Source organism: Helicoverpa armigera, chromosome 9 (genome assembly GCF_030705265.1).
Source record: "Helicoverpa armigera isolate CAAS_96S chromosome 9, ASM3070526v1, whole genome shotgun sequence".
In the NCBI taxonomy this organism is placed as follows: Eukaryota; Metazoa; Arthropoda; class Insecta; order Lepidoptera; family Noctuidae; genus Helicoverpa; species Helicoverpa armigera.
In genome coordinates, this window is record NC_087128.1 from 3,950,329 (window position 1) to 3,974,110 (window position 23,782).

Here is a 23,782-nt window from a genome sequence, read left to right on the forward strand (position 1 = left end):
AGTTCATCGAACCAGAAAGATTTGTTTAAATAGTTTTCGACACATACATTTAATATTTATATAGTAGTTGCAAACGTCAGTGAAAAAGAAATTGCACGTTTTACTAGGTTATCAGCGAGTGTTGTTGCTGTTACGTCATTCCAATTGACGTAGGTGCAACCAAATTGAAACTAAAAACATAACGAAAGCTCCATAGCCTTGACTTGCTAAAAACTTTGTATTGGCTGTTCGGCTATTAAAATCGATATTTTCAGTAAGAGCTTTTCAAAGTGATTTGATAGATTTTTAAACTTGAGACTTCTTCGCAGCAATAACACAATATGTACCTATAGGAAGTTTCGTGTGTACTGGGTGGCTGTCTTAGTAGTTAGCTTAATTTGATTAAAAAATGTTGATTTTGCACTACCTATTTTAAAATTATGTTCCTCTAGGCAAAAAATAGTGAGTAGGTATCTACTAATAATTCTTTTCACTGACCTAAATACCAAAGAAATGCAGTTCAAAATGTTTACTGAACAATTTGCGTCACATCTGATACAATGCATGGTGCAGACAGGGTTAATTTCAAAGCAATACGTCATTCCGCAAACATCTTCATTGGAAATTGATTCTTATACTTGAGGCTTTAAGTGTCATTTCCGCGTGAAACGATGTCCCCGACCGAGACCTAGTAAAGTTTCTAATGCGAAAAGTTTGACGTCACTGCCCTATATTGCTACTTTGAGTTCACCATGCTTGGTTTTACCATATCGGTATGTAATGTAGTTCGTTTTTAGTAGTTTTTGCTTTGAAATAGATGGGGACACGCACGTTTTATTGATTGTTTTTATATTTAGAGGTTAAAAGTTTCAAAGGAAACTTACTTTTTGGGTGATTTCGGTTAATGTAAGTAGTCTGATTCTTCATTTAGCAGTATAGATAGTGCGTGTATTCAAATATTTCTAAACTATAGTAATAAAAAACAGAAGTGTTAACTGTAACAAAATATTATTGCACGATGGTTGAATAAGGCTTTTGTTACACTATCGGATAGTTGCCAAAAATATGCAAAAACATGGATAAAATAAGTTTGAATATAACTATGAGACATAATAATTACATTTAATTAGTTAACATGTTTCTATTAATATACTTTAAAACAATAAATCTTAATTTTATCCTTCAATCTGATAAAAATAAACTTTGATAGCAATCTATAGGGTCGTTAGGGGCATCAGGGCATTTTCATGTTAGGTCAAAAGAATGGCCATTTAACTTTGATATTCAATTTAGTTATAACAAGACTCGCCCACTAAGATGATGCAGCTATACCTTCTATAAAAGTTAGAGTTCAGTATTTGAATTTGAATATTATGTTAGGTATAATTAATTATATATAGGTACCTACTAAATAAAAAATTCAATATAATTAGTATTTGAATGAATTTTGCAACGACAGTCGCAACGGCATATTATATATACTTTCTTAACTTTTTTTTCAGTTACTTAAACGATCACAAGCAAATCAGTCTATCTATAGCTTAATATAGCTATCTATCGCAAGCCGGTAGTACAACACCTACCTATCACTATGTACTTATTGACGTTTCTTACACCACAATCATAAATTGTATAGAAGTTTACAAAAATAGTGTTAACATGCGAATTATCATAACAAGATGGTCATGAAATACACAATTATATTTGTAATGGTTGCACGTGAGATCTGTGAGAAGGCACAGATGTGGCTTTTAGATGATGACGTGAAGCTAGAAGTGGGCTCTTTATATGTATTTCATTGTAATCGAGTAGCTATATGAGGTGTACTGTAAATTGATTGCATAGTAGTCGAGTAGCTAGGTTAGGTGTACTATCGAATGCCGTGTATCGGTCTACGTAATCGATTCTTTTTTTGTTTTCCATTTTCTTGTTTATGTAAGTAGTAAGTAAGCAGATAGGTTTTTATTCGTATGCTCATGAAAGTTAATTGATTTAATTAAGTGGGAATTTCATATTAATTTATATCTCTTCCTGTAACTGTATTGTAGCTTTGTTTCTTCTGACGCCCTGTGTATACCAGGGCCGAGGTACCTTTTTCGAGCAATCTCGCTGCTACCTACATAGTCTAGAAACATGTTTTTGTTAAGATCTAATAATATGAGGTACATAGTAGATCTATGTAATTTAAACCTAACGTTGATATTTTATCTGGCGCCATCATGAAACGTCACAAATGTGTTTTTTTGCGTAGATACTTATTTGTAACACAATGAGTCAGTGATAAATGGATCAGTTACTGACATGTTTATCATATCTTTGGTTTGTTTGCACTTAAAAATCGAGCCAAAAAAGTTATTTTATGTTATGTATAAACCCAAATATATTAGGTAGGTACTATATAGGTAGCAATTGCTAGCTTGAAGAAGGTACAGGCAACAGCATATCAACCTGTCTCAATCTGTCAAATTTCTTCAATAGATTTTAAACCTTATTACAATAGTGGAAGGTTAATGTTCGATTGGTAAAATTTGACAGATTCGGGTAGGTTGACCTGCTGGCGTCTTTACACTAGTAGCTGATTTTTTTTTAAATTTTGAAGAAAATAAATAACTTTTTTTATAAACTATGTAATAAATAATACTTTCCATTGACACATTTAAATGATGACACCTACTTTTATTTAGGTCAGTTTATCGCCTATTCACGTCTAGTCCGTGTCAAAAGTTTAATAGGGAAATGCCTTGACACGCCGGTGTATAGTTTGCTTCTATTGTCAGTTTAAACCAGCAATGTATTGTGTTGATATAATTTACGTCGTTTCGTTTCTACCTGATTATGTTCGTCGAGGATTTGGACTAGTGTGAGTTCGTGTTTCGTGTAAAGATTTTGTTTGTGCGAGTGTGTTGTTGAAGCTTAAAGGTTTTAATTTTTTAAGTGAAGTGAAATATTTTTGGGTGTTTTAAGGTATGTTGTAGATTTAGGTCTTCCAATTTTGAGATGTAAATGTTTTTTTTTTAAATTCAATGTGAAAACTAAACTATCTTTTGATTTGATTTAACCATGCGATGCCGACTTATAAATCTCGACATTAATGTCATGTTTTACATTAATCATAATTCAAAATTAAATGTCAAAGATCAATCAAAATCCTTAACAGATGTGACATTTAAACAGGTAATCCATTCGATGCCTACATATCGATTGCTGTTACAACCAATGACAAATCGACGCACATACGTAAAACAGAACGCCCTACATCCTATCATTGATTTAAGAACAATCAATCAACGTCAGTTAGAAATACTTTAACAGTGCACAACAAATAGCTATCTACAAAAACTGGCCAATTGCGAGTCGGAATCGCGCACGAAGGGTTCCGTACCAGAGCAAAGGTGAGCAAAAAAAATCACGTTTGTTGTATGGGAGCCCCCCAAAATGTGTATCTAATTGTAGTTTTTAGTATTTGTTGTTATAGTGGCAACAGAAATACGTCATCTGTGAAAATTTCAGCTCTCTAACTATCACGGTCCATGAGATACGGACGGACGGACGTAAGGACAGAGGAGCGAAAACAATAGGGTCCCGTTTTATCCTTTGGGTACGGAACCCTAAAATAGGCATATATAATCTGCTTTATCTGTGTCTAAAAGTTTTTGATAACGTTTGTTATCAATCATTCAGAATGTAACGTAATGTCTTGTCTTACACGTGTTTTCAATATAAGTTTAAATTGTAATTTATGTACTAGAACTTTTACCCTCCAATGTAGCATATACCTATTGTTTCTCAAAATCTGTTTTTTTTTCTATAAATATACAATGTGCATTAACGAAAAAATGTATATGTATGTCGGCATATGTATGTAGTCAGACTCCTTCTTATATAATAACTTTTCTTTATTTAACCATTATGTCTTGATTAAAAAGTCTAAAGAGTTACCCGACTTCTCACCAGACATATTTTAATTTCCAAAAGGTCAATGCTGAATATTTTTCTATCGAGCTCAGAGTATCTAATGAAAATATTATGCTGATTTTTCCTTTAAAGATTCATATTTATAAATAACTTTTGTTTACTTCGCCAAATTCTATTTTCAATGTCAAAAATACTAACGGAATCACAAAATTATACAGTTCTCAAATGGCTTTTATAAATTGAATTCAAAAAATCCCTTCAAATAAATACAGAGAAAAACAGACTTTAACCCTACTGGAAACAACATCGATCTATTATGTCTACGGGCTTATTCCCACACTAAAATGACCTTGACACTCATCCTAGAAAATTCCAGAAGGTCATAAAACTAGGAAGTGACATTGTCAATTCTAATTCCCTTGGAGATATGACATAAGTGCATTGTAACCTGCACGTATGACAATGCGTACATTATAGTGACCTTGAGCGTCTAGTACTATGGTTCTCACGTGAGTAAATAGTGAGTTAACTGTGTGTTTCCGTTTACGGAATACGGACGCACGTTTTGTATATCTAGTACCTACTGGCAGCAGTCAGATGTTCCCTCTTTTTTTGTTTGTAAGTGGAGGTAAAGAAATAGGAACTTAGGAAGAAAAGATTACAGCTGATTATAATACAGCTGGGATTTTTAGGAAATTGTCATGTCAATCATCCTCCGAGCCTTTTTCCCAACTATGTTGGGGTCGGCTTCCAGTCTGACCGGATGTAGCTGAGTACCAGTGCTTTACAAGGAGCGACTGCCCTGCCTGACCTCCTCAACCCAGTTACCCGGGCAACCCAATACCCCTTGGTTAGACTGGTGTCAGACTTACTGGCTTCTGACTACCCGTAACGACTGCCAAGAATGTTCAATGACAGCCGGGACCTACAGTTTAACGTGCCATCCGAAACACAGTCATTGGCGTCTAAGATATACTTAGAAAGTACATACAAACTTAGAAAAGTTGCATTGGTACTTGCCTGACCTGGAATCGAACCCGCGCCCTCATACTCGAGAGGTTGGTTCTTTGCCCACTAGGCCACCACGACTACAAACAACATACAAACACCTAAAACTTTGAACAACGCCAATCTATCCATTATTGTATAATCTAAAAGGTAGAATGGAAGCTTTGTCGATAAATAAAAAAGCCAATACTAAACTACATATTATCAGATTTGAACTAAAAGATTACATTTCTATTACAAGCAGTCGCTACCCAAATAAAAATGTAATTACTAAAACATTAATAACCTAAGTCTGGTAGCTAACTGTACCAAGGTTAGACCTAGGCACATCGTTTTATCTAAGTATTATAATTTACTTACTGATAAATATTTAACAGAATGACTAACGGTATTATCTTTGAACGTTGAGCACTAAAAATGTTAATACAAGCCATTATTGTATCGTAGAGCAACCTATAGAGACTTTATCTGCAGTTTCTTCAAATTAACGAAGACGACGAAGATTGAAATCATCAGAGGCTGTTAAAAAAGTAAGGAGTGTTAGGTATTCACTTTTCCCAAAAATCACCTGCACCAGTGATATTTTTCGTCATGTTTTGATATATAGATCACACCTTTTTGACCTTCAAAAAGTGCTGATTTTCAGCCTACTTTAAATAAATGACTTTTTGTCTGACACATTCTTTCCTATTCTTGAAAATTCCAGATCTATACGGTTTTGGGCAATAATAATTTTGCTGAAATTATATTTTAGATGAATTGCATTCATCTTTTAACCTTTTTATCCTAAGCCTTTTGATATATCAAAAGACAGTTTTATTCTAGTCCCAGTTCCATGAAAATGTCAGATGAAAAAAAACTATATTTAGGTAGAACATAGACGGCTCTCACGCGATCCATCTACCGTAATGACACATGCCATTATCGTATTTACGTGAATATAATAACGCCTATAATAGCGTACGTGATTTTGATACATTACGCCCTATTAGGCTGAGCATCCAAGGTATAGAACATATACCTAAGTAGTATAAAAAATAATGTGCGAATATTTCCTAAAAGGTTTTATTTAAGAAATTGTATTGGATGAATGGTCTGTTATATTTGGTATCGCAACCAACACAAGATTTTCAGGTTGAAATAATATGAAGATAGGCTTTAAGTGCTTCTTTGTCCAATTTGATTTAAATTAATATGTACTTCATCTTAAATATACGTCGCCTCAACAATAACAATAAACTAAATTACAGTACCTACTACCCCTTCAACAAAACGATAGATTTATTAACAAATTACCAAGTAAGCGCATTACACGAATAAATTAATTGAAGCAACAATTCATTATGCCTTCAAAAGGCTTAACACAAAATTCCAAAATAGACAGTAGTTTCTAATCACAAAACTGAATTTAAATTACAAACTCAAAACATAAACATCTTAATTTAAATATTCTAGAAAATAAAGTTAAACGAAGTTTTGTCTGAACAAACTAGACAGACATTATTTTCTCGAAAACCTTGATGTGAAAATTCCGTCATGACGTTGGTAGACGTCAGATATTTGAACAACTATGTAAGTTCATTATGTATCTGTATGTACAAAATATTTTTGACGTCACGCACGACAATCCCGCCTACTTACCTAGAAACAACTTTGTGTTAACATTGCGTGAATTACGTCATACAGAGTAATGTTATGTAACCAATACCATATAAAGACTCATTATTAGCTGACCAATTATCTAGGTATAAATATACATATTCGACAGGACTAGTGTATTTCTTCTAAAATAATTTGTACCAACTGGTAACATTACAAAGATTAGATTTCGTATTCCATACGGAATGACTTTATAACTAAGAATGAACTACCACACTAAGTTATGTAGGGTTCCCCAAATCTTGGGTATTTCTTAAGAAGTCCCGAAAATATATTGTATAGAACATCCGAGCTTTTTCACGAAAAGGTATCATTAAGTTTGACCTCCATTAATTTCTGAATGAAAGGTGAAAAGTTACTATATGTTTTTTTGGTTTTATTTTTGAACTGGTTCGGCTTTCAACATTGCTTTATTTTATCCAATTTATTAAAGTGTTATGGTAACATCAAATTAATATAAAGGCGTAGCAAGTCCAAAAAAATGCTTTTCTAGCTCGGTTGAGTACAATTCCATAAAACCGTTATTTACCTTCGTAATCTACGTAAACAATATCACATTTATAATTCACAGAAACCAATGCTTTCTCCATTAATCTCAGAGGAAATTTACCTGAACATAATCGTACATAATTAATTATATTTTACATACACGTGCTTTCAACCTATGTGGTATACATAATTATTTAGACATAAACTTTCAAGGTCTCCACGTGGTAATATATTTGTTTCATGGCCAAAGTAATTATCGTCGAACTATGTCTAAGAAAAGCTTTTATTGGCTCGAGAATTACCGATTCCGGGATTAATTATTACCTAATATCACCAATATTATATCCTCGATTTAATTCAATATTAAATTTGATCCCGGCAGTGAATTCCCTGGAAACATATAGTAATTAATACTCCTTTTTCACCTTGTCATAAAAAATACGGTCCCGGGATCCCGGGAAATAAAGGTCCGGGATTAGATTAACGTAGTGAACACATACCGACCGTTAATTTTCATTGTGAATTTTAATTATGAGCATAATTTCTTTTTGATAAAAAGCTTCATTGTGTTTTCCGAACAAGCTCTAATATAGAAAAGATTTTATAATATTTTAATCTCAACAAAGGATGAATGAATAAAATTCTCTATTTTCCGGAGCTCATTTAATTTATTAGTCTTTAGTATGCGTCTCTAATTTTCTTATTTATGTCATGTTGTATAATCTTAAAGAAAATTTTCATGGACGTATCTTTTAAAAACTTGTTTGGTGGCAAACACGTATCTTCAGTACCCAGACTTGTAAAACAGGTGATACGGGCTCCGTATCAGCACAAACAAGTTGCAAAGCACGATAACCTATTTGACTATCACTTGTCAATATCCTAAAACGTGTGAAAGTATGCACCAAAAATTTGCATACTTATTACTAGCAACCGATAGTAACTGTTGTTACCGATAACGGTCCGTTTTTCTACCCACGATAGATTGTGATGTAATTGTATGGTAGATTATCAACATGGTTTGCATTTTTATGGGATGATAACAGAACAAACTGACAAATAAAAGGTAAAAAAAGAACAAAAATAATAAAATTTAAAAATTCGTATCGTTAAATGTGGATGCAAAATTCAAAAGCAAACAAAACGATAAATATAAAAACAATAACACATGTTTGACCACCATTTATCAACACACAGAAATTGGAGTGTCAACCTCCTTGAATTGTTAGACGAATCAACAAAACCTATTTTCTAGAAGCTAAAAAAATCTCTCTTACGTCATTCACACTACGGCTAAAAGGACCAAATAAAACCGAAAAATCTAGATTAGACTTAGGATTTTATGAATCACTATTACACAGCTAAGCCTTGTTCTAGATAACATCAAAATCGGGTCTGACAGACAGACAAAAGGAAGGGTCGTACTTAAATGTTTTTATGTCTCTGACTACAGAATAAAGATACTTTGAGGAAAACTCATGACATTAAAGTAGATCAAAAAGATTGGGTGTGTAACTTAAAATATATAGGCTTAGGGAATGCAAGCTGTCGAAAACTGATATTAAGCGATTTGAAGACAATAACGTAAACATATCATTGTTAGCACGTTAAACTTTTCAATTTTAGCAATAGAAGCCTAGTTTTTGTATTATACCATAATACGGACAAAAATAGGACGTAACATAACTAACATAAAAAATACTAGCTCCAATTTAATCCATGAAACTAACTCAGTCATAAAATCTACCGAACGGTACTCTCCCTCATAAATAATGCATAGGTGTACCCACAATCAGTTCTGACTACAAATCAACGATGATTGTCATAGATAAACATCGGCTATGATTGCGACAAGCCATTACTAACCTTGATTTAATTGCTGTAGAGTCTATTATTGTAATTCAGGGTGCATAACTTGAGATAACGTCGGTCGTGATATAGTTACATCTTGTGTCATAACATTTAAATTGTTTGACAACATATTATTATTCTAGTTTTAAGTAAACGTCAGCAATAGAGTTGGAATCTTCAGTTATGTTACCTAAGTCATGAGAAAACTACTTCCCTCACCGATAAAAAGTAACCTATGTTCTTTCATAGGCTCTACACTGTATCTGTGTCAATTTTCATTCAAATCAGTTCAGAAGTTTTGGTATGAAAGCGCAAACAGAGTTACTTTCCCATTGCCCTAAGTATGGATTTTCCTGATTACAGTATTTATTTTCTTAACGACTACTATTTCAGTCGCCTTGAATATTTTAAGTGACGTATCGTTCAGTTGGCTAAGCCTTCTAATAATTAATGAAATCTTTCGAATACACGAATTGAAGGTCAATGAGAACGAAAATCCTTTAGTAATCTTCCAAAATTCATGAAAACCTAGTTTTTAGCCTGAATTATAATCAGTTAGAACTGAATATTCATGGCGTAGGCATTGGGTTTTTATTTGACAGTTTTATATATGTAGATTTATAAACGAATATTTAATTTTTAATTAATTAACCTTACCTAACAGTAGGTACATAAAATAAAGTAATAATTTTACGCAACACGTGATAAACCATCAGGCGATAATTGGAATAAACAATTCATTGCAATTTTCCAATTAATTTTATACGTCTCGAATACTCTCGAAGGTACTACGTTTTATTTTTATCGCAAATTCAATTAAAATTTACAAATTATATTCATTAATTCGTAATTTTAAAAGAAAATATTATTTATACTTAGCAGGACCAAATTAATATGCTAATGACTTAATGCTTAATTTATTCGATATTATTAGATTAAAATTCCTTTGTCTCTATTTTGACATTACCTTCAATTGAAGCCTTGCGAAGAATGGAATATTAATAGCCTTCGGTAGACCGCTATATAGCATACTAATCTCCTAATCCTATATAATACTTGTATAAGCAAATGTTACTGCAAAGTCGTCCAGATAAGTGAGGTAGGTAAGTTACTACAGTCATGTTTTTATTTTTAGATGTAGTAATTCTCACCGTTTCGTATCCCCAGGTAATTAGGAATTTTGCGAGTTACGGTCCTACGTTACGATCTTAGAATATGACCACCGATTTTCATTGTCATGTTAACGGCGAGCCAGTTCAATGGATTTATAATTCTAACAAAAACGTGTCATTCAATTCTATGAAATATTCTGTAAAAAAACATAATTCATATTATCAACTTACAGCCCCAAACGACTTAAATCAATTAGCTTGCGTTCGTGCCAATAAAATGGAGTGTGTCCCACTTATGTAACCCAGACATTGGGTCCTATTGTACATAGACATACAACACTCCTAGACAATACATATGTATGTAAATAACTAAAGGACTTTACTACAATGAACAGAGCAAACACTTTACATGAGTTAGGTCCTTTTATATGTAAAGTGAAACACGAATTCGTGTCAAGGGACCCTTACGAACATGATTTATATTTAAATATTTTATATCGTGATGTTTGAAGATCGATAATAGGTTCCGTTTTTGTGACATTGTGAAATAGGTGTAAAGGTGAGATTTTACCTGTGACGCATAGTTTTCTATACAAAATGTTTATTCCTTCTAGTCTACTCAGTCTAGTAAACAGTTTCTAAAATGTTCGCGAAACTGCAACGTTTTTGCGCAAACAAAACGCTCAGATACTCCTACGGACGAGTACATATTTCTTCGCGATCAATTTTGATTGAAACAAATAACGAATATACAGGTTCTTATTTCAAAAGAAATCTTTTTTATTTCAAAACAAATATTTCTTATTTCTGTAATGGCTGAAAAATTGCACATGGCGCTACAAACATCATGTACGAGCTGATTTTACACCAAGTAACCATATTACATCTTGAAACACGACTTCTTTCACTCCATCCATAAGACCATAAAACATCACCACTAAGAGAGACAGTTCTTCACACTTCATAGAACCGGTCATAAGTCTCCATTTATATCACAATAAGACCCAACATTTTTACAATCAATTTGCTCTCAGCTTTAAAAGCTTTTCAGAGAAAAATCACCGATCGGACGGCCATTAAACTTACTTTGTCTTATAGTGATATTGAAGAATATTGGAGAATACTGAAGAATGGTGGAGAATACTGATAGATGTCTCGAGGAAGGTGGCGAAAGATTATTAAGCAGTAACAATACATCAGACTATTACGAGTGAGAGTAGTGTAACGTAGATGAATGCAAGCCATTTGTTTTGGAGCGGTTTAAGGGATAAGCGGTAGCGGGCATGGGTTTAGATTAATGGCAATAGATTTTTCAGTATAACAAAGTGATATATTATCTTAAGATACAGATCCTCTAGTCATTGTTTTTATTGTGTAACAGTCATCATTGAGATTGCGAGGGTTATGTGTCTATGGGGGTTAAAAATATTAAACTTTCGTTATTATTATAATTTAATCCTCCACGTATAATAGCTAGATACTGAAATACTGACGAAAAATTATATTTATTTTACATAAACTTTTCCGATAACTTACCTATTTTAATTTAAGAAGTCTTCGAGTTTCTAATGAATCGCTCCCGCTACCACTTACATTTAGGCCACAGCATTACACAGCACGTTCTGTAAATGATCGCAACACTTTCTGCAGATAACAATAATAGGTGCTCAGGCGCAGCGTCTCGTGTAAATACTGTATATTACGTATCTAGCTGGGATAACTGAATTTTATAGCCTTCACTGGTAGTAACTGCTTTTATTTAACAGTAATGAAGAGACGACGGGAGAAATTCTTGTTTACGTTTGTTTTAAAATATTTCATGTTTGCACGATTCATATGGTTAGGTAAATTGTCTGACATTTACCTACACTGAAACCTGTGTATCAAATACAATATAATTCTTTGAAAAGAGTTTGTGAACCTCGGTCATATATTCAATCTAATTATACAGGCTCAAAGGTGTACGGTCATTTCTCTATGAGGTCATAAGTTATTTTAAGTACAGGTACTAATCCTTACTGGCTACTTAGTCAAGTTTTCAATGAAAGTTATTTGAATTTAATAACATGATTTCATACCGCAGTGTAATCGTCCAAAAATAGAGCTCAACTAGGTACCTACTTTATTATAATTGACGATTTATACTCAAGTTACCGCAAAATCTCTGTAATATCTAATAAGGTGCATCAGACCGTAGCAGATTACCGATACCAAACTATAATGAGCCCTCTAAGTTGTTATATCTTTTTGTCCTACGCCAAATGACCCGAACACAAGCTAATAAAGCAGAAAATAATCTCTTTAAGTGTGAATTTCTATAGCTTCGTATCCACAGTTAGGGTAACCCAAATCTCTTTCCGATAAAGACGACTAACGGTTGAATGAATCGAAGAATTCGCTGGAAATAAGGCCAGGTTTTTCGGAACCATTTTTTGCGAGATAATTTTCTCAATTTTCAATAGAATGGAAATTATTAAGCACCCACCTAATGGCTTCCAGTTGGATGGAGTTCGTTTTTTAATAATATTTATTTTTAGCGTAATTTGTGAAGTGTACTTTATTAGGGTATTTGATCTATCGAAGGTATTTGAGGACTCTCATTTTTATTCGTGTAATTAATAAAATGTCTGTACTAGAAAACTGAAACAGCTATTTTTAATTTGATCACTACTGTAGCGTATATAGTATTACTTGAAACTACACAAAATCGATTGCGAACTTCTAAACTAAACGGCAAAATAAAGGCATATTTCCACAGTGACGTGTTTACCTACTCGTATTTACGTCACTGCTAATTCTCGCCTTCACAATTTGCCGACCAAAAACAAGAACAAAACCAACCGCACCAAGAATAATACTCGAATCAACAGAAGATCGCTACGGCTATTTAAAACCAATGTAATCATCCTTGCACTGGAATTTAGACTTTGTAACAAGGAGTTAAGTTTTAATATCGTGTGTGTAAGAATAGGGGGTTGTCGGCTAGTAGGGCGACAGATCGATACCGGGTTACCGATATAAATAGGACGGGCGAACTTAAAGGCCGCATGTCCTCAAACGCTCGGTTTCGTTCGCAGGGATCGATTGTAGTGCCTTAATAGTATCGAGAGCAGACTCGAAACTGGCCTACTTGGGTGCTCCGCATATTCGACTATATAGGGGGATGTGAAGTGGATATTTAAACGCCATTATCGTTCGGATTATGCAAAACTGCTAAGTTTAGAATTAGGGGAGAGATGGGGCCCGTATCAAAGTTTTAGGACGATAATCTGAATATTACATTACTTCCTTTACACGGAGATTGGGGTGTGTTAAGCATTTTAGCATACATTATGATCTCTTGATGAACTGTATTACATTTTAAGTTGTGCAACATATTTCTTACACATCGACAGATGTCGAAAATTGATCGTAAATTAAACTTTTTTCATTCCCTAAACAAACTAATGACGCGTAAATGAATAAATATACATTCCAAAATTATGCCTATTTACAGCAAAACAGTCGCACCTCGTAAATTAGCTGAAATTGCTGAAACATCGTGTGTTCAGCTATCTAACTCTGATAGCGTGACAGTGTGCTATCGCGTCAAACATTACCTTTTAATGGTACAACGTATGCGAAACGGTTCGTTTGTATCCTGATTTAAACCGTTTATTTGTACAACGGTTTAATTTAACCGTTCGAGTTATATTTGTGTTCTTTGGTTAGATGTGTTTATTTTTGAGTGTAGAGCGGGACTTTCAAAGCTTTACTTGATTCTGAAATATGGTACGCGTACCTACCTAGGTAAATGTTTGAATGAGAAATTCATAAATACTAAATAGATTAGTGTAGATCACAGTTTGGTACATTTTTTTACTTTGTAGGATTCGGTATATGTTTTACCTGAAACATAGCAGTATGTATTTTATTTGCTTAGTTACCTGCCAAATTAGTAGTGGTGATTGACTTATAAAGGGACCCAAGTTATCTCTTAGTTCCAAATGTCATTTTAATCATCAAATGATGCCTTAAGGAGAATTCACTTACATAAAGAAATCTTTAAAAATCCTAATATAAAATGTGAATTTCAAAATACCAATGCCTCAGATTGTAGTACAATCAAAACACAAAGTTAATTCGTGTTAGTAACTTGGAACTAAATAATCTGCTTCCGGATCTTGACCTACTTATTAAAATTTGATTTTAAGGACGGCATTGTACTTTGACAGGTTTATTATAGAAAATACTATAATTTGTAGCACGGAAAGATTTTTGTTAAGAGAAATATTATTTTAGTTTGTTGGTACTACTTTTTACAAAATCACCTTTTTCTATTCTTTCGTCGAATGCGAATTTTCCTCTTTTTATCTTTAATAAAATGTAATAAAGAAAAATTCTAATAAAGTTCACACAAAAATTACTTACTGAAAAACAATCCGCCATAAAAATTACTGGAAGTAGTTTTTTTTATTTAAACTGACACTTTTGGCACTAGGAATGAGAATATTAGAAGTAGGAAAAAGTAGGAAGAAAAACAAAATATGCTTTGTGTAAGATCAAAGTTTTGTTTAAAGCAAAGTTCTCAAAAACTTTCCATGGTAACCAACTACTATACTCAACATAGAGAATTGGTTTTCACTGTTATGCCTTAACAAATAGACCATAAGGGTTAGCAATAACTAAAAGGTATAAACCATTTAACCTTGCGCCGATACTGGTTAAAGTTTTGATTCACGTATGTAGGTGAGTGGGTGAACCGCGATTATCGTAGGTACCGCGGAAGTGGGGGCACAGCTTTATTGGTTGCGAGATTTATACAACGGAAAGATGGATATTTGTGGTAATTATAAAACAAGTAATCTATTTATTGTAACAGTGTTATGAAGATGCATATGTATGGTAATTATAAGTAGTAGGTATATGTATTACCAGAACGGTAATGGGTGAATAGAGTTGAGATATGTACCAAAATACCTAATTCTGTCTGAACCTAAGACTTTGGTATGTACATTTCCCGTGGAGAAGTCATATCAAAATTTCATTATTATATCTCTGCTCATAATTTTATGGGCTATAAATATGTTGCTTATAACAGACAGTCGGAGTCAAAAGTAAGAACCGAAAATGATACCAACCAAAAAAAAAACACCAATGTAAAATAATATTCCCCCGAAACGTACTACCCCTTAACCCTACAATATCGGTAGGTACCATACCATACCTCAATAGGTTGATCCTAACCCGTCAATACCCCTTTGATCCAAGGCACTGACGCTTTCTAAGGCCGTTACGGAGGTTTAATCGCGAATCAGCAGCACCTATGTGATTAATCTTAGGTAAATTAATTACCCCGACCTTCATACGTCACGGCTCACATGTTTAGGCAAACTGCCGTGGCTTGGGAACCCGCTGGTTTTGGTCTAAAATATAAGCTGAAGCGGGTAAGTTTAGAATGAAAATTACGTATTGAATAAAAAGTAAATATTTTATAAATACATGGTAATTATTTTTTTCTGAAGCAATAGTACACTCTTTTGAAGCAGTCAAGGAGTAAGGTAACTATAAAGAACAATATCCACTTCCATAATAATGAATGATCTGTCTAGCCTATTAATTTTTAATTTATCCATAATAAATAATCTCCATTTTATTTAAGAAGCGAAAAATACATATAACACGGCCTTCTACAAAAATATTTCGATTAAAATACAAAACTACTACAGATAAACCGCTGTCCGCTTCCACTAGTACCACAGGCCTAGGCCGCCATTTCTCATCATGACCTTCCTCGTGACAAGGGTGGCTTTGTTTGAGATATAATGGTGGGAACCATTTAGCTGGAAAATGTGCCTGGAAGCCTCATTCCTCCGTATTATGTTGGCAAGTACGTAACCTAGATATTTGTGCTGAATTATAGTCGCTGTCGCATCCGTGTTACTCTTGAATTTATTGTTATCTACGTTTATGTTAGTGTTTTGAATGATCTAGAATTCTAGATCTTCTATTTTAATTGCAGTTTCATAGGTGCTTTGCAGTTTATTGACAATAACTTTCTTAGATAAGCAATGATTTCCAAAAACATGTCAACATAAAGGTCGTTGATAATATTTTTTTTCTTTCTTGGCATTTTTCCCTGTTTATAATTGTAACGGAATTCTTTCTTTATTTCTTTTTATCGCTCTCATGGATAAATTCTTACAACGTAATCTAAGGTCATAGGAATTTCTAGTGCTACTAAGAAATTTTCCTATCAACGCAAAATATTTATATACCGCTGAAGATGGATCAAGATAATAATTGATTGATATTATAATCCGAAATTGGTCTTGAATTTTCGTGTAGGCAGTTTACGATCTTTTTATACCTTTTCAAAAGTCGCTTGAAAGCATTATGTATATTGGGACCCCTTAGGTCTTGAAAGCCTAAGCAAATATGGAACATCTCAGCTCACATAATGTTAAATCGTTTCTTTCCTTGAAAAGTTTACTCGACAAATGTCATTCGTTTCAAGCAAACTTATCTCGGCACTTCAAATATCTGGGAGGACCTTCAAAAGGGTTTTGGGTTCATTTCGTTTATTCCGCAGAGACCATCTGTTTGAGCCTTATCTAAACTTCCTAAGGCTGCGTCATTCAATGAAATCTCACTTCTTCCTTATGTCGAGGAAAATTGAGAAAATCCCGGAAAATACAAGAATAAGAAATAATCAAGCGTGCCAGCGTTTTCAAGTACGCTTCTTTGAAACACAACTAGTAAAATATAACAATATAACTTGATTAACAAAATAGATTCCATGTTTGTTGCCTTCATAATTATAATCGATCGGGTCACGACATTCTAGCAGTTAAAAATAAACTTACATCGCAAAACGGTATTGATTTTGAACCAATAAAACTGCGTGTTCAGTAAATAGTGAAAATTGTAGGCCATCGTACCACTTTTAATAAATAATAAGTACCTAACTTAAAATCTATATCTTTGTCAACAAGAAACTTCGTCTCGTAGATAAATATTCGTGTTTTACTTCGAAGCGTATCGCCGATTGATCCTCAAGAGGAAAATATTTTTTTAACAGCGGCCATGTTTTCCCAATCTATCTCCAATATATTTTTATTATAGTCCCCAGTTATACGCCTTTATCGAGCGAAACGCAGTAACTATGCCTATAGCTACAAGGAAAAAAGAATGGTTTTTATTGTTTCAAACTGTTGTGAAGTATTTTTAATGAACATAGGAAGAAAGTAGAGTCAATAAACTAAATAAAGAAACTCAAAATAAGTAAGGACTTATTTTAGCGCCTTTATTCTAGCTCCCAATAACACACCTACTTAAAAAGCAATAAAATTCAAAACTCAAATAAAAATACAGGGTGCATCGTACAAAGATCATTTACACCATATCTTGTACCACAATCACGTGCGAATGAAATATCCAGCGACATTTCCAGTCTGAAATATATACTAGAACAGTCTAGAACTTTCTAGCTGTCGGCTAAACTACGAAATACTAGCTATCCACTACATAAACGTAGGATGTAATAAACATGGTGGAAATAGCAATAGCATTGTGCTACTCGAAGCTGCGGAGTTATAAATTCGGATCGGAATTTAAAAAATGGGGAGGGAATTTTATTTGTGGAGGGTAAGAGATTTTCCAACAATATGTTTGTTTTCCTCGGGAATTTGTGGAACGTAGGTACCTATGTAGTCACTTCCTCAAATCGAAATGTAGTAAATAAATAGATATGTACATAGTAAGGTTGATGCACTTTTTGTACTTATAATAATAGGTAGTACCTAACACCAAAACCCCAAAAACAACTATTAATAAGTGTAACTATATTATTAGTCTAACATGACATCATTCATACAGTCTAGTGCCATAAAACTGTAACGCAGATAAATAACTATAGCCTGTCAAACTTATCTATCAATCTTGAATTGAAGTCTGAAGGTCAACTATCGCTTTAGTTCTAGATTAGACTCCCATATATTGGCGTGTCAGTTAAAAATTACGTAGTACATCATGATAGAAACTGCTGATAACATTGACTATTACATTTCAGCTTTATCGAAAATTTTCTGCTTTTTGTTACTTTGGCACTAACAGTTGATAGTCAAACTATTACAGGTTTTTTTAAAGGCTTTCCTGTAGCATCTTTATAGTCTTTTCAGTTGCCATTGGTCCTTTTTATACCAAGGCTTCTGTAGCAACTATACCACCCATAACATTTTATAGTATCGAAAATTTCACGCCTCAGTTCCAACATTACCAAACCCCTTATCGTAAATACACGCTTTACATTATTTACAAAAACCCATTTCACCTGTACGTACGTACTAAAATAAATCACGAGCAAAAAGCATGAGCTACGAAAATAGAAAGATATATTTGTAGTGATAGTTCTTTAAAATAGTGGCAGTTGTAGGAAAAAACCGTTGCGACAGTCACGGCCGGTCTCGCACGTGACCTGGCACTTCGTAATGGGTTCGGGATGTTCCCTCCAATCTACTGTATACTGTACCATTCTAGAATAAATACATTTATTTGTTTACTACTGTATCGTAGGTTGAAGGTATAGACAGGGCCATTTCTACAGTTATGCACGTGTTTCAGAATTGAGCCATAAGTTTTGCGGTGGAGATTCATAAAACAGTACTTAGGTACCTAGGTACTTTGTAGTCTCATCCAAAATAAATGTCTCCATGCTCGTATCATCTGAAAGGCATAAAATTTTTTTCACGTACATACTGACTGTTACCTACATCGACTTGATTTGTTATTAAATATTAACAAGTCTATGTTCGGAATACCTACTTAGATGACAAAATATTTGAAGAAACATAATAATCGTCGTCAAATAGAATCTTTAAACACGATGATAATCAAAATGATCGAGTATGTCTCGAAAGGAAACGGGAAGTTCTAAAATATAATTTTTAAATAGTAAAAATGTTATTTACTCTTATCTTATATCCGTTATTGTTTTAATCTTCTAGAAATCTAAACGCCTATATCTTAAAAGGAAACTGTAGATTAGGGTATCGATGTTGTGTCACAACACTATTCGCTCGCGAGTCGCGACACGTCGGAAGGCCAGAGTTAATTCAGTGCGGAAACGTTAGCCAACATCCAGGCCGGGGATCGACGACCGGATATAACAACAAACCACCAACTATACCAACTCAACGACAAAATACGTATTTATATCGGGTATCTTATCTCTAGTCATCAGCATATTTTGAAATCTAGGCCACATTTACTTACCCTCATTCACCTGCTTGCAAAACCTTCGTAATTGTCTACCTCGTTTTAACAACTTTACAATAGACACAAAAAATCGATTGCTACGCAGAATCGTCTTCAAACTAATCGCCATTTAAATATTAGATTTGCAAATCACCTAGGAACGACTATTCTGAGTAGCGAATCGATTCAATTTCATTGATTTGTTTCGATTACGGCAGATAACGAAATCGATTTATGACTTTAGTTGCAATAAAGCTGTTTAATACGGAAAGTAAACATTGGTATTATTTATGTTGCTACGGTCCGTTTAGTTCTCATTGTCACGGTCATAAGCAGAGGTCGTCTTGAACGTTCAAAGTTAATTTTAACTCTATTTAACCTCCAACTAAAGAAACTGAAATTTACTCGATCGTTGACTTTAAGATGGTTATTTATGTTGATATCTGACACTTGCGCGAATATCAATTTAGTAAATATTGTTTTCTTTTGTCCACAGTGAGACCAAACATGCATATTGAAGTGCAAGTCGCCCTAAATTTCGTCATATCCTACCTGTACAACAAGCTACCAAGACGGCGCGTGAACATCTTCGGTGAGGAATTGGAGAAAGCGCTGAAAGACAAGTTCCGGGGTCACTGGTACCCCGACAGGCCGTGCAGAGGGTCGGCGTTCCGGTGCCTGAAGACTGGGGGTCCATTAGACCCCGTGCTGGAGCGAGCGGCGAGAGAATCCGGGGTCCCAGTCCGTGATGTCCTCGAGCATCTACCGCGGGATCTCGCCGTCTGGGTCGATCCAGGTGAGCCTCTACACTTGCCAATACTGATAAAACTTTACAAATACTTCTGTATGGAAAAAGGAAACGAAAATAGGTTAGACAGGAAGACACATTCACAAACCAGCTAAAACTTAGAGAAACTTTATTTCAGTTGCAATTGAAATCAAAAACATCCCGACCCACATTGCATTTTGCTGTCAAAACTTAAAACTGTTACCCAGTAAATTGTTCATAGTTTTGCTGTGGGAAATTTTTGACAAACGTCACTACCCAAGAAGTTTTGACGCTATCCCAGCGTCGTTTCACTTGGCTCGGTCGTTTGCCAAATATGTGACGCCACATACAATCTATGTAGACCAAGTTTTATCTTCGCTAAGTTTGTCCGTCGTCGAGATAAAATTACCTTCGTTTCCCATTATAGTTTTAATTATGTCGCCGTGACGATAACTGTTGTGTTTACGCTCGTCACTAAAGTAGATAATAGTGACAGCAAACGCTAACGATATGAAATAATAGCTGTAATAGCTGATAATTATCAGCAGTCGACCCGGAATTTTAATTGACTTTCATGTGTTTAATGATAATGTAGATAGATGCATTTTTTTATAAACAAACAAAGCCAATAGATTAGCTTTATGTACAGTCGTTTTCGTTGTTAGCGTGTTGCAAATGCTCAAAATGGACGAGGTAAACAAACAAACAAATGCTCCGAGAACGCTAAATTTATGATTGTAATACCCACGTCAGTTGCAACTGGGATGTAATCTCTGCACTAAACTAGATGTAGACCTTCTGTCTTAGTTCCGTATTATTGTTCTAGAAACAAATCAAAACAGTAAAGACGTCTGTGAAACTTGATAATCTTATCTCTCGAAAACAGATTCTTTGTCAAAACATTGTTAAGAGCTCATGTGTCAAAAGCGATATATCGAAATGAAACGATGTCGAAAAAATCGATACTAACATGTAATGTAATTCCTCGGCACAATTTCAAGACGTTGAGTTTCGAGATTGCGAACGAAATAAAGACGAGATTTTTTTCCTCCCGTTTCAGGCGAAGTATCATACCGCATCGGAGAAAAGGGCGCTGTGAAGGTGCTCTTCAGTAGTGACGAGCGAGCCGCCGACGAGAGGACCGATAGAGAGGTGAGGATCATTAGGATTCAACACATTAAAAGGCCGTAGATACAAGCAGACTACTAGTCACACCTTACAAGCAGTTTTATTTCGCATCTTAAGGGAGCAGTTCTAGCTCAGGTATAAGAAGCCAATGGCCAACCATATGCATCCAAATCGTTTGAGCCATTTTAACATAAAAGCATACCGCATTAATAATATCAGCTAGAATGATAAACATTTCGCGCAGAATGGAAACACCCATTTGTAACATTTATTGCTCCTGAAGACAATAGGCGAACTAATTTATGTTGTCTGGCTTTGAGATTTGGCAATAAAGCACGTCAGGTGGCGCAACCCAGTTATCATTGATAAATAACTCATCATGACACGTCTATCGGGGCGTCAGCGTGCGTATTTTGGCGATACTGTAGTGCGCTGCGTGATTTGTAAATGTGTGGCGACAATTAGCACTTATGTTACGCAGCTTCGTAGTCACGGGATAACTGATGATTGATCTGTTTGAAACTTATTGACAGTCTTCGAAAGTTCTACAGATTCTCGATCATTTATTTATAGACCTCATGTGCAGTTAAGTGATTGCCAAGGTCTGCACGCTGACAATTGAATCCTGCTGACTCAAATCCCCAAACTTTCATTGACAATTAATTCTGCGGGGAAGGAAATAGGCTCCCGATCTTTATGATCCTGTTACTTATAATTTATTATGTTGTTTCAGGTAACCCGCGCCTTCAACCCTGAAGCGCAGTGCTTCCGGCCTGTGGAGCCCGCCGCGGCGCCTTCGCCCCCCGCGCCCGCCGCCTTCTCCCCAGCGCCGCCGTTCCGCGCGCAGCCTCTCACCTTCACGACAGCGACTTTCGCGCAGACCAAGTTCGGCAGCACGAAGCTGAAGACGAGCAGCAAACGCGCGAACCGCATGTCACCCACCGAGTTCAGCAACTACATCAAGCAGCGCGCGATGCAGCAGCAGCTGGCGGCGCGCGCGCTGTCGCCCGCCTCGGACCCCGCGGCGTACTTCGTGGCGCGGCGCGAGCCCGCCCCCGCCTCCGCGCCGCCCTACCCGCCGGCGCCGGCGCACCTGCTGCTCGCCAACTGAGCCGCGCATGCGCGCTAGCCGCCCCGCGCGACCCGCTCATAGAGTCTTTACTTTTTTACGAGAGAGACGCGCGCCGCGATTTATTTTTTTATTTTCCGCGGGGGCGTCCCGCGCCGCCCGCCGCTTGTGATATCCGTACGATTTTCCATAACTTTTTGTATTCTCGTTCGTTACGTCGATGTGTAAATTTATCGATAGGAGCAATAATCTGCCGCGCGACTCGCCGGCGATTTATTTTCGTAATATTTAATGCTGAGTCAAGTTTTTGATGTCTTCGTTCGATATCGATATATTCGTAGGGTGTAAGGGAGCGATAGGCCCAACGGCCGCGTGCGCTTACGACGACGTACCTTCTAGAGCGAGCCTGTATACATACGTCCTCCGATCTAAGAGAAATACTGATATTTAAATATGTATACATAATATATATTCGTACGCGATAATCGTCTAATTTTTCACGTGGAAACGAGGCCAATAGAGAAATTACGTATTTTTAATATTGAAATTGATAAATTCATACTTACTATTATAGTGTACTAGTACCTATGTATTGTACTCGTATGTTGTAATAAATGTTTGCATATCCGGTGGGACGTGGTCGGACGGCGGCGGGCCGCCCGAAGGCGTCGGAGATCTCACATAGTGTAATCATCACTCGTACGATTGTACCCTTATAATAATAATTATTATAATACTATACATAATATATTATAGGTTTAGCTACGTTTCAATCTAACAGTATTTTTTTAAGAAGATATTAGTCCTTGTGTACATTTGCCGGTCGACCGCGCCGCGGCGCCCGGCCTTAGCGTGTATGGTATACTTATATTGTTATAAAAGACATGAATATGGATAAATGATAGAAAAATATTTCTCAATTCATTAAGATAACGGGTGCATGCAAATTCATAAAAATAAATACTATGTGTTATTTATCTTTTTTATATTTCACTTGGCGCTCGGTGCAGTTTTTCAATGGAGGTCAGTGGTGGTGTCGGTGCAGCGGCGGCAGGCAGTGTCGAGGCACGCATGCGCGCCCGGGTTCCATGCACAACACTCACAATATTGTACCTAAACTGATATGTACAACTATTTTTTACTATTTTTATATTTTGATTTAGAATTAAGGCTAGTTGTATGATTTCAACCTTAACATGTACTTTATTAACGCCCTATAATTAAATTATTACGTAATATGTAATAATATCGGTGTGATTATCGATTGAGAAACTGACCGAAATGCTACAGTATTTTGTAGATAAAATCTATAATGTAAGTTTAATAATAATACAACTTAGCGTAATGAGATTTTTTATTATAAAGATACTTTTTATTTTTCTTTCTTTTGTAAGATATATTCGATGGAAGTGTTAAAGATAATATAATATTTGCATAATATAGTAAATGCGGCTCTCCATGTCCGCTAATATAATTAGTCAATAATAATTTTTCATATTGTTGTACGACTTTTTAAGTTTATATTAAAATGTTTTGTGCAATCTATAATGTGTATTATTACAACCCCTG

At 35.1% G+C, this 23,782-nt stretch overlaps 1 protein-coding gene across 2 annotated transcripts in view; it reads left to right on the forward strand.

The window, feature by feature from the left end:
- LOC110371516 (protein Tob1) overlaps window positions 1-23,761 on the forward strand; it is a 40,986-nt gene extending 17,225 nt beyond the window's left edge. The window contains exons 1-4 of one of the 2 annotated variants that reach the window (XM_064036350.1): window positions 2,822-2,943; window positions 19,744-20,043; window positions 21,077-21,168; window positions 21,878-23,761. In XM_064036350.1, the coding sequence (XP_063892420.1) occupies window positions 19,755-20,043; window positions 21,077-21,168; window positions 21,878-22,255 (759 nt within the window). In that variant the 5' untranslated portion in view covers window positions 2,822-2,943; window positions 19,744-19,754 and the 3' untranslated portion in view covers window positions 22,256-23,761. Of the gene's footprint in view, window positions 1-2,821; window positions 2,944-19,743; window positions 20,044-21,076; window positions 21,169-21,877 lie in introns of those variants that run through there. The other variant, XM_021327835.3, reaches the window with a different exon arrangement.
- Window positions 23,762-23,782: the final 21 nt, after the last annotated feature.